The sequence below is a fragment of the Amphiura filiformis genome, chromosome 1 (assembly GCF_039555335.1).
Source record: "Amphiura filiformis chromosome 1, Afil_fr2py, whole genome shotgun sequence".
Taxonomy (NCBI): domain Eukaryota; kingdom Metazoa; phylum Echinodermata; class Ophiuroidea; order Amphilepidida; family Amphiuridae; genus Amphiura; species Amphiura filiformis.
The window spans coordinates 85,445,161-85,459,421 of NC_092628.1; the positions used below are offsets into that span (position 1 = coordinate 85,445,161).

At 34.1% G+C, this 14,261-nt stretch overlaps 1 protein-coding gene across 1 annotated transcript; it reads left to right on the top strand.

Moving 5' to 3' along the window:
* Nucleotides 1-2,865: 2,865 nt before the first annotated feature.
* LOC140155455 (sclerostin-like) lies at nucleotides 2,866-8,431 on the top strand. The gene is made up of 2 exons (XM_072178316.1): nucleotides 2,866-3,335; nucleotides 6,347-8,431. The coding sequence occupies exons 1-2, from the start codon at nucleotides 3,080-3,082 to the stop codon at nucleotides 6,817-6,819; spliced, it is 729 nt and encodes a 242-aa protein (XP_072034417.1). The 5' UTR covers nucleotides 2,866-3,079; the 3' UTR covers nucleotides 6,820-8,431.
* The last annotated feature ends 5,830 nt before the right edge of the window (nucleotides 8,432-14,261 follow it).

Consider the following 14,261-nt stretch of genomic DNA (forward strand, 5'->3'; position numbering starts at 1 on the left):
CAAATAAATATGATAACACAAACAACATGAATCAATGGACATGATTAAGTTAACATAACTTAGCATACTGACATGTGTTGGAAGAAAAGAGAGAAGCAGATGCATATTATAGATTGAAGGAAAGAAAACTGCACCCAACAAATGAATATAAAGTTACACTTTCATCCTACCGAAAGTGAGCAGGTTATCTATCGTGAACATGATAACGTTGCACTTTCAGGTTGTTTTTTTATGTACAACTTCAGTAACTCAATACAATGCAGTGATACATGTAGCAATGCTGTATGGCGCCCTCTTTTCTTTTACTCCATACCCAAACAATAACATTGTTGTAATACTTGAAGTTTTAGGAGGGTTCATCACTTTGAGATTAGTTCGGTTTATTTCAATAAGGTATTTTTTATATATAAATCAAATCATTCTTAGCGGAGCCAAGCACTATTCTTAAAAGAATCACAAGATCCGTCTAGCTATTATGGTCTAGCTTTAATAAAGAGCAATGAATTTCTTGGCATGTTTTGATAATATTATGGTAATTCTAAACCGTCCAATAAAATTGTTGTTAAGAGATGATTGCTGTGGTCAGAAACAATCTATATTAGGTGCAGATGCCTTGTGCATAGAGCTATTGGGCTATTCGATCCAGAAAATAGATGCACATCCCCTATAGAGGAGTTTGGCCTTCCGGACTTTTTGTCCAGTCATAATTGTTGGAAATCCAGGTTTCAAAGTGTCTGAATACGAAAAAATCCAGCAAAAAATCGAAAATCCTAAATTTAAGGGGCTTATTTCGCCGGGACAATTCCTTTATTTTTTATACATTTTATTTCATTTCCAAACTTTTTCCAGTAACATTGGCAACTAGAATTCCAGTCGTTTTCAGGAAGCCAACCTGGAAATCCAAACATTTCTCAGTTTGATTGAACATTTACTCCTCTAGGGGTGTGCACTTACTTTCTGGAATAGCCCATTATATAATAAATCATTTTAGTTCAAAAAAAGTTACTATAACTTACCAGCGTATTAAGTTAATTTATTTTAAGCTGACCCAGCACCAAACATTTAGGGGGACCACACTCCACAGTCATATTCGTAGTTTAGTTCCTTTTGACTTCCAATTCATTGATGACTGACTGAAAAGACAACTAGGGGCCTATATAGAATATAATATATCGTCATTGGTCGTGACCAGATGACAACTACAATGAAACTGTCATTGTTCAATGAAATACAAAAGTGATAAAAAGGGTAGACCAGGCGCGACTCTTACGCCTGACCCATCGCGAAGAATTGGAAGAGTCGTGTGCAACCAGGGATCCTTTATTCCGCTACGCCATGGTTGTTAGCTTGCTAGTTTGTTCAGGTGCATATATTATGAAGAACTGTCTATTGAATTCATATTCCATGTCTGTCTATGTCATAATACAATGATCATGATTGAGAAAAAAAGTCTATTGTTTGTTAGGTTTGTGAAATTGTCAACTTGTTAAAAGTGTCAATGTGATATTCACTTTTATTACTATAATGTATAGCAACATTATTTAATGCATGATGTGTTTGAGATTAAAGGAGTATTTTGTGATTCTAGCATTCTTTTTTATGATATGTTTGAGTAGATATCCACAAAAAATGTTTATTTCCCAAAATGTCAGTTGATTAAAATTTTGCGTTTGCAAACCATACATCATAATTTAGTACATTGCTGCATCATGTCCATGTCATTTTGCTGTAACTTCGTTCTGTTAACAGAACAGACTTACACATTTGACGATTTTTTTTGCTAAGCGAATGATTCTGCAAGATTGTTTTTGCACATAAACATTAGCTCATGTAGCCAGAGGTTTTTTAGAAAAGTGCGGGATGAGGCTCACGATGCCCCTTTCATATCAGCATCAATAATAGACCATTGAAGAGGCATAGAAATATTAATATTAATCAGAAGTGCATATAATGGTACATGACACTTTTAAATAGTGTGCAAGGTATAGCCCACATTAACACAATACAGGCCTAGTATTATTATGTTGGGTTATACAGTTATATATGCTGTTGGTATTGGTATACTGACACTAACATATATAACATTGCATTAATTATAAGTTTTAATAACATTATACTCTTATCTTATTGTCGACACAAACAATTACAACAACATTTATCAATAGACATGTTAATGTTAGATTCGCATAAGTATAGCCTTATAATCTTATATTTATATTATACATAATAAATATAGTTTATGTGAGCACCAATATTAACACGAACTTGGCATGTACATATTGAAGGTGTAAGAATAACACCCTGCCCTGCCATTGCACTGACACAATTTGAAGCATTGTGTGATTAGCACATAAAGGTCCTTGCAGGTTTATACCAACATAATTTGTTAAGAACAAAATAACTGCAAGTATACTTTATTATATTCAGCAAGTGTAGACTTGTGTGTATATACTTGCTTTCTAGTTCTGTCTCACTGTATATACATAATTATTTTCATTTTCACTAAGGGAAAATGACAGTCATTACAAAGTACAAGAAGAAAGCTATCAATAATACTGCTGACTATTACTTACATTTTGGAATTGAAAGTGGTTCAAGGCAAAAAGTGTTAAATTTTGATACAGCAGAAAGCTTTCTCTAATTATCAAATAATATATACACAAATTTGCAGAAAAGATCATTTTCAGCTAAGCTAGGTCACGCCCTTTCCATCTGTCAGTTATATTCATCAAGGTAAAGCAACACGTGAGTAAACGCAAGCGAACATATAAATGTTACGCTTCTTCGCATTTTTGATTGGCAATCCAATTCATCAGAAGCTCCACCCACATTTTAAGGTAAGTTCAGAAAGCTTGCAACCTGTTAGCCAAGCAAGCAGTACACACTTTATATTATACATGAGTGGTTTACACTATATTCTATGTGGAGTGTATTACTATTCCCGCTATTTTTATATCGTTTTTCTCTTTTGCCAGGATATACCATACATTGTGGATTTTTATAAGCAGACATCTACTTTGAGGGAATTTATATTTTCAACCGTCTGAATGAGTGCTCTAGTAGCAGTATTGGCGGCAACATGAGGCCGAATCAGTGGAGGAGGATATGGTTGGTGGCAGTGGTGTATATGTGGGTTGTCTGCTTACTATGTAATGGTTTGAGAGTGGAAGACACTAAAGCTCCAGAAACTGCTGCAGTACCAACAATTCCAGAAGGAAATACTGAAACTACGACGAACAGAAAACAGAAAGACAGACAGCGTGATCGTGATAATTCCAACCAGTTAACCACTATTGAAAACACCCATTTAGACGGTTCTGGGGTTTACAATCCTGGTAAGTCAATCCGCCATATAGTATTTTTCCATACCTGACATGGCTGATTGTTAAAGTTGCATGGATCTGGGAAAGTTTTGGAGCCATACCAGAGCTAAGGCAGTCCCATGCAATGCGCTACTTCAAACTCTCCTGGCTACAATGTACTCCATAATAATTCGGTTTAGAATAGGGCTTCAACATAAAAAATAAAAAAACTACCTAGCTAGCTAGAGTTGGGTTTTATCGTTGCTGTTGCCTCACACCCTCTGGGCATGTCAACAAAGCAAGCTATTCAGCAAGTACTGGGAGCCCCATTCAATTTCGGCTCTTTCAAAAGCGTATTCTTTAAAGAAAATCTGCATGCAGGCTCACCTTTACCTGTATTCGCGGTCCGTTATATGCTTGTGGCAAGGCATAAACCTATGCCCGAATTGAGATTTTTTTTGTATTCTCGCGGTTCAATATTCAGGTCTCTTGACCTAGTGCTAGTAAGTGCAATTACTTACTTTTTTAAAGTGAGAAAAGGACCTATACAATGTTATGAACTCATTGGGGTATGTTGATTTGGACCGACAAGTTTCCATGTGGAATTGGGAAAACAAGCAACCATCTCGCCTCTTGCCAATATTCGTTGCACATTATTGGTTCCCTTCTTCCCTGTATAAAAATTGAATCAACAAGCACACCTCCCCATGAATATTATTAAGGTTTTTTTCTTACACAGTAAAGGTAATGGTTTAAAACACCCCACATAATTACCTGTAGCAGCAACGTTTTTGACTGAACCACGCCTTTGAAAAATGGGCTTTCATTGATATAAAGTATCAGGTGACACATGTCATCACTGATTTGGCGCTATCTCTGCTTAATGTTGATTTCCCCGACCCGGGATTTCCAAACCTATAAAACTGCCATCATGATTAGTTAACTAGCAATGGCTTCCGTATAGTAAAATGTTTTAATCACAGTTATTCAGTTTGGCCCTTGCAGGCTGGTTTGCGTTATTGTACCCAACACAATATAGCATTCAACCTCAAACAAAATCCATGTTCAGTTAAAAAGAAGTGCTCGGTGTTCAAATGCAGCGTAGCGTGCACCTTGCTCTCAATCTATTACCGTTACGAACGCAGTACACCGTGTCCATGCTAATATTATATAGTTATTTATTGTCAAATCGAACCTGGGTATGGGAGCTTTGCCAGGGACATTTATATTCTTTCTCTCTCTCTCTCTTTTACTTTTTGTAGTCTTTCTGTTATCATAAACCGAACCAATAGAGGTTAACAGTGTGCCATGTATGGTGCCATGACGTGAAATTCACGCTCGGCGTGTGCGGATTCAAAACTTTGACACGTCCTAATTTCCCACCTGCCGGGTGCAGGTGACTCACAACACTTTCACAATTGATACTAAACTTTTAATGATACTCTAAACAGTTTTATTCAAAACATTATCTTGGAAAAAAATTAAAAGGCCAAAATGAATTATCGTGTTTATTGTGTGCTAAGAAAAATCACACATATACCATTTTAGTTAAGGTCGCCAAAATGTGTATAGCGTAATTAGATTCATTACAGAGGTGTTTTGTGTCAGTATCGTATTCATGCAGACCTTTTTTTTTAAAACCACGCTATAGAATGTGCCTGGTGAAAATGAAAACATAAGATAAATCAAAGTGTGGCACATGTTACCAAAAGTTCGCTGAATATATTGTTTATGTAAATCAAAACCCTTTTCGAAATGCAATATGGAGGAAAATAGGTGTCGACTAAATGTAACTTGTCACATTTTTATATCAAATTGTTCACATGCGTTAGAAATTATGCAAAAGTGTATTCACAAATATGTAATTACTTATTTGAGAAGCTTATTTAACAATACTTTTTCACTTTAATCAGAATGGCTGTCAGATTTTACGTTGAGTGATATCGATTTCAGAAATCGATTTTGAAAAGGTTTTTCAACTTATTATTTCGATCCCAAACTGATTTTAAGCTTATTGAATAGTGTAGAGCAGCGCAGTGCAACGAACTGGGCGAACTCAAATGTCAGCATCACGTGCATGATATTTTGAAATAAGAAAAGAAAGAAAACACACACAAGACAACGACCCTCTATACAATGTGCTGTCAAAATGCTTGCAAAGTAAAACTTTTGTTGCTCTTGCAACAACGTCCAGATCGGCAACGCCCGACCTGCAATGACCTCTCCTGCTCGCAATTCAACACAGGGCATACTTAGAATTGCGTTTTACAAGATGCGCTGCAAATAATATACATTCATAAACTATTTGATTTCAGTTTTTTATTATTCAATCAACGCATGTAACTAGTACCGATCTTCTTTTCAATTCACTTGCGATTAAAATGGCGAAATGACTCGATTTCAATACATAACAAGCATGTTGACATTCGTACTAGCATATTGAGTATCGTCTAAATACTGCTCATGGCGTTTGTATGGGTCGCGCGGGAAACTTGTAATGTATGCTCAAATCAATTACTTGTTGAGGGTTTTTTAGTGTTTGCACGATTGCAGGTGTTAGTTAGAGAGTGAGAGAGAGGGGTTACTAGGTTTTGTTTTCACTCGTACTACTATGACTGACAGCTAGGTATTTTTTAAATACCAATGCTTAAAAAATAAATGAGGAGAAAAGCGGCACTGGTATGTTGTTATTGTCAGTAATGTTCACAAAAGTGCTGATGTAATTCACATTAGAGTGGAACGTAACAAACGCATTAGAAGAAATGCAAATTTTAACGCGAGTTAAATACATTCTGTACGCGTGGCTTGAGTGCATTTTAGCTGGTCAAGTAGGCTGCCAGTGACCGTTATTACAAATGTATAATCACATAGTCTTTCAGTGCTATCATGCACACCGTTCCATTCCAGGGTTCCACAAAAAGTAATAATAATAAACCAATGTTTGGTCATCTCATTAGCAGTATTTGTTTTTGGTATTACCCACTAAAAGCTGTTTGTGTATAACTTAAGTTCTGTTTTTCTTATTTTTTGTACCGTTATTACAGATGACCTGCAAATGGGCTGCACAGAACTTCGGTCAAAGAGATACATCTCGGATGGATTTTGTACCAGTATCAAACCTATCACAGAAGTTGTCTGCGCTGGGGAATGTCTGCCTGTAGACAATGGACAACTTCCATTTTATGCCCAATATGTGAAAGTGTGGTCAAGAGAAAAGACTCGTGAATATCGGTGTGTTAACGATGTGGTACGACAGAAAAGAGTGCACCTGATTTGTGATAATAATGAGCGACGGACTTACCGTATTCGTACGGTTCGAAGTTGCAAGTGCAAAAAATATAATAGAGAACACAATAGATCGCAATTACATGACAATGCTTCTAATAATAATGGTAATACTCAACAGACGAGAAGAAAGACGAAAAGTGCAGAAAATGACTCAAGAAAAAGCAAAAGGAGGAGGAAGAATTCTGACAGGCGGGGAGATCCACGGACCCAAGCAGAACGGAGAAAGTAAAATAACATTATTACTTTCTTTGCTCAAGATTTCAAGTTTTTAACTTATATTTTGACCACGGAAACATCTCCTGTATAAGTGAAGTATGCGACTTGTGTCTGATTTGAACGACATAAATAAGTGGAATGCAGCTTGACAACACGTGGTTTGTTTATTTGATGCGGAACATGAAAAAATGTTTCAAGTAAAGGGCACGTACCAAATACCGGTACCTAACTCTGTGCACAAAACAAATCGAGAGGGCGGTTGCCCTGTTTTGTAGTGTGATCGCGTTCCCAACGACGCAGTCGCCGAAAAAGCACACCTACTGTAACGATGTCTTACGTCATGAGTATTCGAAGGAACACTATTTTCGAGGTGGAAATTTTAGTGCTAACTGAGAAGTAATGAAAAAGACACGACTTCGTGTTTGCTTGATTTTGGCGGAATTGTTACACCTTAAAACACGCGAAACACGTAAAAGTACTTGACCGACTGTTTTTTTTAAACAGTACATTTTGTTTGCAAGTGAAAAGCGGGGCGAAAAGAAAAGAGTTCAGCGATATAGACCGAGGCAAACCTTTTGAGGATACTAAAATGATCAAAAAGGATTTTTTGCTGAGATCCTAAAACTATCAATGAATCATAAACGGATGACGTCATTGTTTTGATATTCCTTCTATCAGCAAATGTATTCGAACCTATGGAACATATACCATGGATAAGTAATTATTGGTTACAAAATGAATTGACAATTTCATATTTTGTATAATAACACTGTACATTTTGTAAATGTATTGTAAATTAAAGAAAAGAAAACCCCGAGTTATTAACACTGCCATCATCATCATTATTGCTTTTTCATAATTGTAATACTTATTAAGCTTGCCATGCATTGTAAAGCAAGCTTGTTTTTATTTGACTGTTCAATGCTAGCTCATTTGTGTCCGATTTCTATTATATTGTTCAAAATCCACTTGAAATGTCACAATGATATATTGGGGTGAAGGTCACATACGGCCATTTTGCATAGCACGTGCTAGCTTAGCTGGTGTCGTGATTCCTGTGAATGCAATTGGTTTTTGAAACCAAGTCACCTGCGGGGTCAAAGGTCAAGCAGAGGTTGTAAGGTTTCACATGATCGAAACCTTCAAAGGGAAATGGCAATCTTTCACAGAAACAGGGACATGTGAAGAAAAATCTACGCCATCCAGTTTCTGGTTGTTATCATTTTGGGTTAATTGGCGGTCATATGGGTTGGTATCAACGAAGCAAGTGTACGTACAGGATTACTCAAGTGCATGCATGGTGAGCTACAGCACCATTGGTGCTCCAATACATTATTCTTCTCACCAATATATTCTTTATAATTACTGATGTATGTATACAAATGGGCTTTATCATTTCTCTTTTGATTAAATAATTCAGTATGTTATTAAAAAAGACCATAGACTACAAGTCAGCATGAGGAAACTTTTACTTGAATAAAAATAATGGACTGACCACTGTCCCTTTTGGAAATTTTAATATATCAATTTGATGCTGATCAGCAAATTCAGTATACGAAAGTATAAATCTACAATTACAATTGAAATCTAAAAAATATATCATAATTGATTGCATTTCAATATATTTGACGAAATATTTAAGTTCCCAAAGTTCTAAATTATTAAGTAAACCGAAATATAAAACGTGTTTTATGGGCAGACGGACAGAAAAATCTGGAAAAACCTGGGAAAATTTCTTACAAACATATTTTGCAGGGTTGGCACGATTTAAATCAATAATCAAGATTTAAATGAACTTTTAAATTTTTACCATTTTGGATCAATTAAGTTAACTTCTTTGTTAAATTGACCGTTTCACTTCATTTCTATAGAACTTCTACACCTTTTGGAACTTTTAGAATACATTTATAATGTCATTTTATCTATTGCTAAAAAATCATCTTCAAGGTGCAGAATTCAGCAGGTTTTATCCCATGATTTTACCAAATTTTTTCTTTGAAATTTTCACATGTAAAAACTTTTGTTAATGCCTGATAGGATTGCTCGTATAGCCTAGATATCTAGCATTTCACTGGTCTCTTTTGACTTTTATCATGGGTATAGCAGTTCTTGAAATAAAATTTAAAAAAAAAAATCGATTTAAATCCTAATAGAAAATCTGATTTAACTTTAGTAAATCGATTAAAAAATGAATAAATAAAAATAAAAATCGCCAACCCTGATATTTTTTTCAAAAACATTAACTTACTATCAATCAAACCACTTCGGTCAAAAAACATCTATTTTCAATCGTATGCAACTAAAAAGAGCATTAATATTAATTGATGTATCCATGTTATCCTGTCAGGAATCTACCAGTAAGTAAAAATAAGGCCAGTAAAAGTGTTTTACTATTATATTATCATTTTTTGATAATAAAATTAAAAAAATTAAATATAATAAAAAAATATGTTTTGAGTATTTCTAGTTCAAATCTTTATTTAGTATGAAAATGTATATTTATTTATAAACTATAAATAGGGTAATTAATTGTTACATATTATATTGTATGCATTGTAAGGAATGCTTATAACTACTAGTATTACCCGTGACAACTCAAATTAAATACTAATACGAACTAGTGTTCCATTAATTGCGTTCAACACGATACATGATAACAATCGACATTGTTACTGAAATACAATGTAGCTTCAAAAAATTAATCTCTTCATTTAAAAAAAATGCAAATTTACGACTTTCATGCATTATATGAATACTTGTGATACATGTAGCAAGAGATTTCTTGAAACTCGTCTTGAACGATACTTACAGTATTATACTTAATTGATATTTTTAATTCAATCAGCTATTTAATTTAAACCTTTTGAAAACAATTGTCATGAATTTAATATTGATCATAAATTAACGTGAACTATTTAACTGTTTATGAATAATATGATATTCTCATTGTCAAATAATTTAATGAAAGTGAAATTACAATGTAGAGTATTAAATCAATAATTGTTAATAACAGTCAATAATTAATTACTTGCAGCCATACAAATTATAAGCGTAAGTTTCCGGAAGATGTTGAAAATGGTAAATGAAATTTAACAGATGTTGAAAATCAAGGAATCGAGTCATGGTTTTCATGTTTTGATGCAATAATCAAACTTATCACTGCTCACCCAGCAAACTCAACGTTTTTAAAAAGTTTTCAACCGGTTATATTTTGGATTTTGGTTGTATGAATACACACTACAACAACAACAATATTGTCAAAATGTTATTGTAAAATACTTTTTTTGAAAATATTGTTCCAAATATTTTGTCAACCCTTAAATAACATTATGTCAGAATATTTTGCAGTACGGTACTGAAGTTTTAAAAATGTATTTGTGAATGTTTTACCCTTTATATACCATTTATATAACCCAACATTTAAACGTTTTCTGGCAACCGTTTTCTGGCAACCTTTTTCTAACCTTTTTGGAATAATATCGAAAACGTTTTGTGTTTGCTGGGTAGGACAGGGTTGCAGTGAAAGGTTGTATAAAATCATCTTCCTTTACCATGTTTACATACCGTAAAACCTCGTCTACAAGCATATAAAGTGTTTATGATGAAAGCTAGATTAATACGAAACAAGTGTAAGTATGCTAATAGATTGGTCATACAATAATACTGGTTTGTATGCGTGGATCTGTAATTTATTTGCCCAAACTCCATAATGTCGCCTGGATTAATTTAGCTTTCATCAGAGGCACTCTGTATGCTTGTAGACGAGGTTTTACGGTAGTCTGTATAGAGAATCAGATCGGCGAGTCCTGCTTCCAGGTTTATATCCTGCCATGGTTATTAGTTGTTTTAATTACCGGTTCATGGTTGCAAAGAAATGAAAAAAAAACACCACTGCCTCCAGTATACTTATAATATGATTTATCACCCAGAATTCCAATTTGCCTCCATTTAAGACTTTCTTACAAATCAATGTTTTTATTTTTATCGGGGAAACTTAATTTTGAACACCATATCCGTTAATCTTAGTTTAACTCAAGTACAAATGAAACCTGAACATGACATAAATATTCACATTGTATTGATTCTTTCAGCACATACCACCTAGGGTCATCGACCGCTTGCTTTTACATGCTGTTTGTCATAGTAGTCTGGTAAATTAATGACCAAAAATGGTAACGCGTGAATGATGTGATACAACATGAACATTTACTTGATATAAAAGTTGATTTTGTACTTATGACAAACTTGAAGGTGCCTTTTTAGTGTACTGTAAAGGCTGGGGTAGCGGGCTTAATATAGACCTTTTCAGTGTTATCTTTTTGTGTTAAACAAACACACAAAATATACATGTACTTAATGATAATATAACCCGGTAATTATAAGCTCTAGCTTCTATATATCTTCAAACCTTATTATTCACAAGATTTTGACTGTGGAAAATGTGCTTTCCTGAAAAACACGCACACCCTTAGTTAATTATTTTGATTTAATTGCACCTTCTTTGATTATATACCTGTATTACGACATCTAATGAAGATATAATAATAAGAAAAGTTACAACTCATATTGAGACATATCTTTATTAACATGATTAACAAACGATGATATGCATATTTGATCTCAATATTTATTGCCGACTCATTAATTAAGATTTCGTAATCAAATTCAAAACTGGCTGCCCCCCTTTTTTAAAGTTTAATAAAAAAGGGCATTTAATACTCTAAGTGGTTGTAAACAATAGTAGATACCGTACGCCATCGTAAAAACAACATTACCAAAGTTAGCCTGTTTATTATTTTTGTATTTTATTATTTTTTTGCAAGTAATTTATTTACTTTTATTTTTCTGACTCGATACATGTATATGGTGATTACAATGATGGAAATCTTATTAAAACGTATAAGCTTAATGCTACAAAACTCTCAAAATGAAACCAAGTGTTACTGTAGTATGTGTGTGTTAAATTCAAAGAAATTGTAACATTACTTATTACTGTATATTCTGTATTAAAGTTCTCCTAACGCACACCACAAAGGTATATTATATTTTTTATACTGTCATGTCCAACCAGTACAATATTATTACGAATGGTAAAGGTTCGTGATTTTATCTTGGAACCTTTCTGTCCTCTAAATGGATTACTTTTGGAAAATGGTTCTAAACTTGATCTAAAGAATTGGAAGAGTTCTATCCAAATGAAAAATAATTTGTTTTCCTTCTGAACTTTGTTGCAGTTCATAGAATCCAACCAGGAAAATTAATTTTCATAATCAGCGATGGGTGCTTGACCCGTTGACAAAAAAAAGGCTAGTAAGAAATGAACAAAATAAATAAAAATAAATACACTCTTTAAAAGGTTCTAAGAAGAATTTAAGAGGTTCGTGAGCTGTCCTGCATGTAGACCCTTAAAAGGTTCTAAGAAGAATTTAAGACGTTCTTGAGCAGTCCTATAGAACCTTAAATTGTTATACGAAGAATTTAAGAGGTTCTTGAGCTGTCCTGCATGTAGAACCGTAAAAGGTTCTAAGAAAAATTTAAGAGGTTCTTGAGCAGTCCTATAGAACCTTAAATTGTTATACGAAGAATTTAAGAGGTTCGTGAGCTGTCCTGCATGTAGACCCTTAAAAGGTTCTAAGAAGAATTTAAGACGTTCTTGAGCTGCCCTATAGAACCTTAAATTGTTATACGAAGAATTTAAGAGGTTCGTGAGCTGTCCTGCATGTAGACCCTTAAAATGTTCTAAGAAGAATTTAAGACGTTCTTGAGCTGCCCTATAGAACCTTAAATTGTTATACGAAGAATTTGAGAGGTTCTTGAGCTGTCCTGCATGTAGAACCTTAAAAGGTTCTACGAAGAATTTAAGAGGTTCTTGAGCTGTCCTGCATGTAGAACCTTAAAAGGTTCTACGAAGAATTTAAGACGTTCTTGAGCAGTCCTATAGAACCTTAAATTGTTATACGAAGAATTTAAGAGGTTCGTGAGCTGTCCTGCATGTAGACCCTTAAAAGGTTCTAAGAAGAATTTAAGACGTTCTTGAGCTGTCCTATAGAACCTTAAATTGTTATACGAAGAATTTAAGAGGTTCGTGAGCTGTCCTGCATGTAGACCCTTAAAATGTTCTAAGAAGAATTTAAGACGTTCTTGAGCTGCCCTATAGAACCTTAAATTGTTATACGAAGAATTTGAGAGGTTCTTGAGCTGTCCTGCATGTAGAACCTTAAATGGTTCTACGAAGAATTTAAGACGTTCTTGAGCTGCCCTATAGAACCTTAAATTGTTATACGAAGAATTTAAGAGGTTCTTGAGCTGTCCTGCATGTAGAACCTTAAATGGTTCTACGAAGAATTTAAGACGTTCTTGAGCAGTCCTATAGAACCTTAAATTGTTATACGAAGAATTTAAGAGGTTCTTGAGCTGTCCTGCATGTAGAACCTTAAAAGGTTCTACGAAGAATTTAAGACGTTCTTGAGCTGCCCTATAGAACCTTAAATTGTTATACGAAGAATTTGAGAGGTTCTTGAGCTGTCCTGCATGTAGAACCTTAAATGGTTCTAAGAAGAATTTAAGACGTTCTTGAGCAGTCCTATAGAACCTTAAATAGTTATACGAAGAATTTAAGAGGTTCTTGAGCTGTCCTGCATGTAGAACCTTAAATGGTTCTACGAAGAAGAGCAAATGGTTCTGGAAAGTCGAAAAAAACATTGTAGAAAAAGGTTCTGGAATGCCCTATAAAAAGAACCATTTTCGGGTTCTTTCCATTTTCAAGATTCACTTTCTCACGTGGTTCGAAATACATTACAGCCAAGAACCATTTTCTCTAAGATTGCATTTCTATCTTCTTACGTTAGCAGTTCTTATTGATCTGTATTGAAACGATTTCATGAAAGAATACTTCTAAATTTTTAGAAAACAAAAACTTCAAACTAGACTCACTTTTGCTATACCAAAAATACCAAAGGCGTTAATATTACACTGAAAAGTTATCGTATGAAAATGGTTTAACGGATCGATGGGTCTGTGCGTGGGAAATCAGACACAATTCATACCGTACAAAGATACGATTACTTTGTATTATTATGTGTATACTATTTGAATCCGCCTTTTCTCAATACAGCTGGGGTTTTTACACATGCCATGAGAAAGTTTTCAGATATAATTATTAATTGTAAAATGTGAAATGGGTTTGTTACTGAGCTAGCTTTCATTTTGCTCATTATATGTTACCAATCAAAGAAAGTCATGCATCTATGTGATAAATTAATAACAATGAATATCGGTGTACAAATTGTTATCGATATAATGTATCGGAATATGGATTATTTTCATGTTTTAGGAAGCCGACTCTTTTTCTGCATTTTTGTGCCTATATATGTGATTTATGACATCATTAATTGTAGATTCATTTTATAAATTAACATATTATTGTTGTGTAAAGACATCTGTGCATTACGGTTT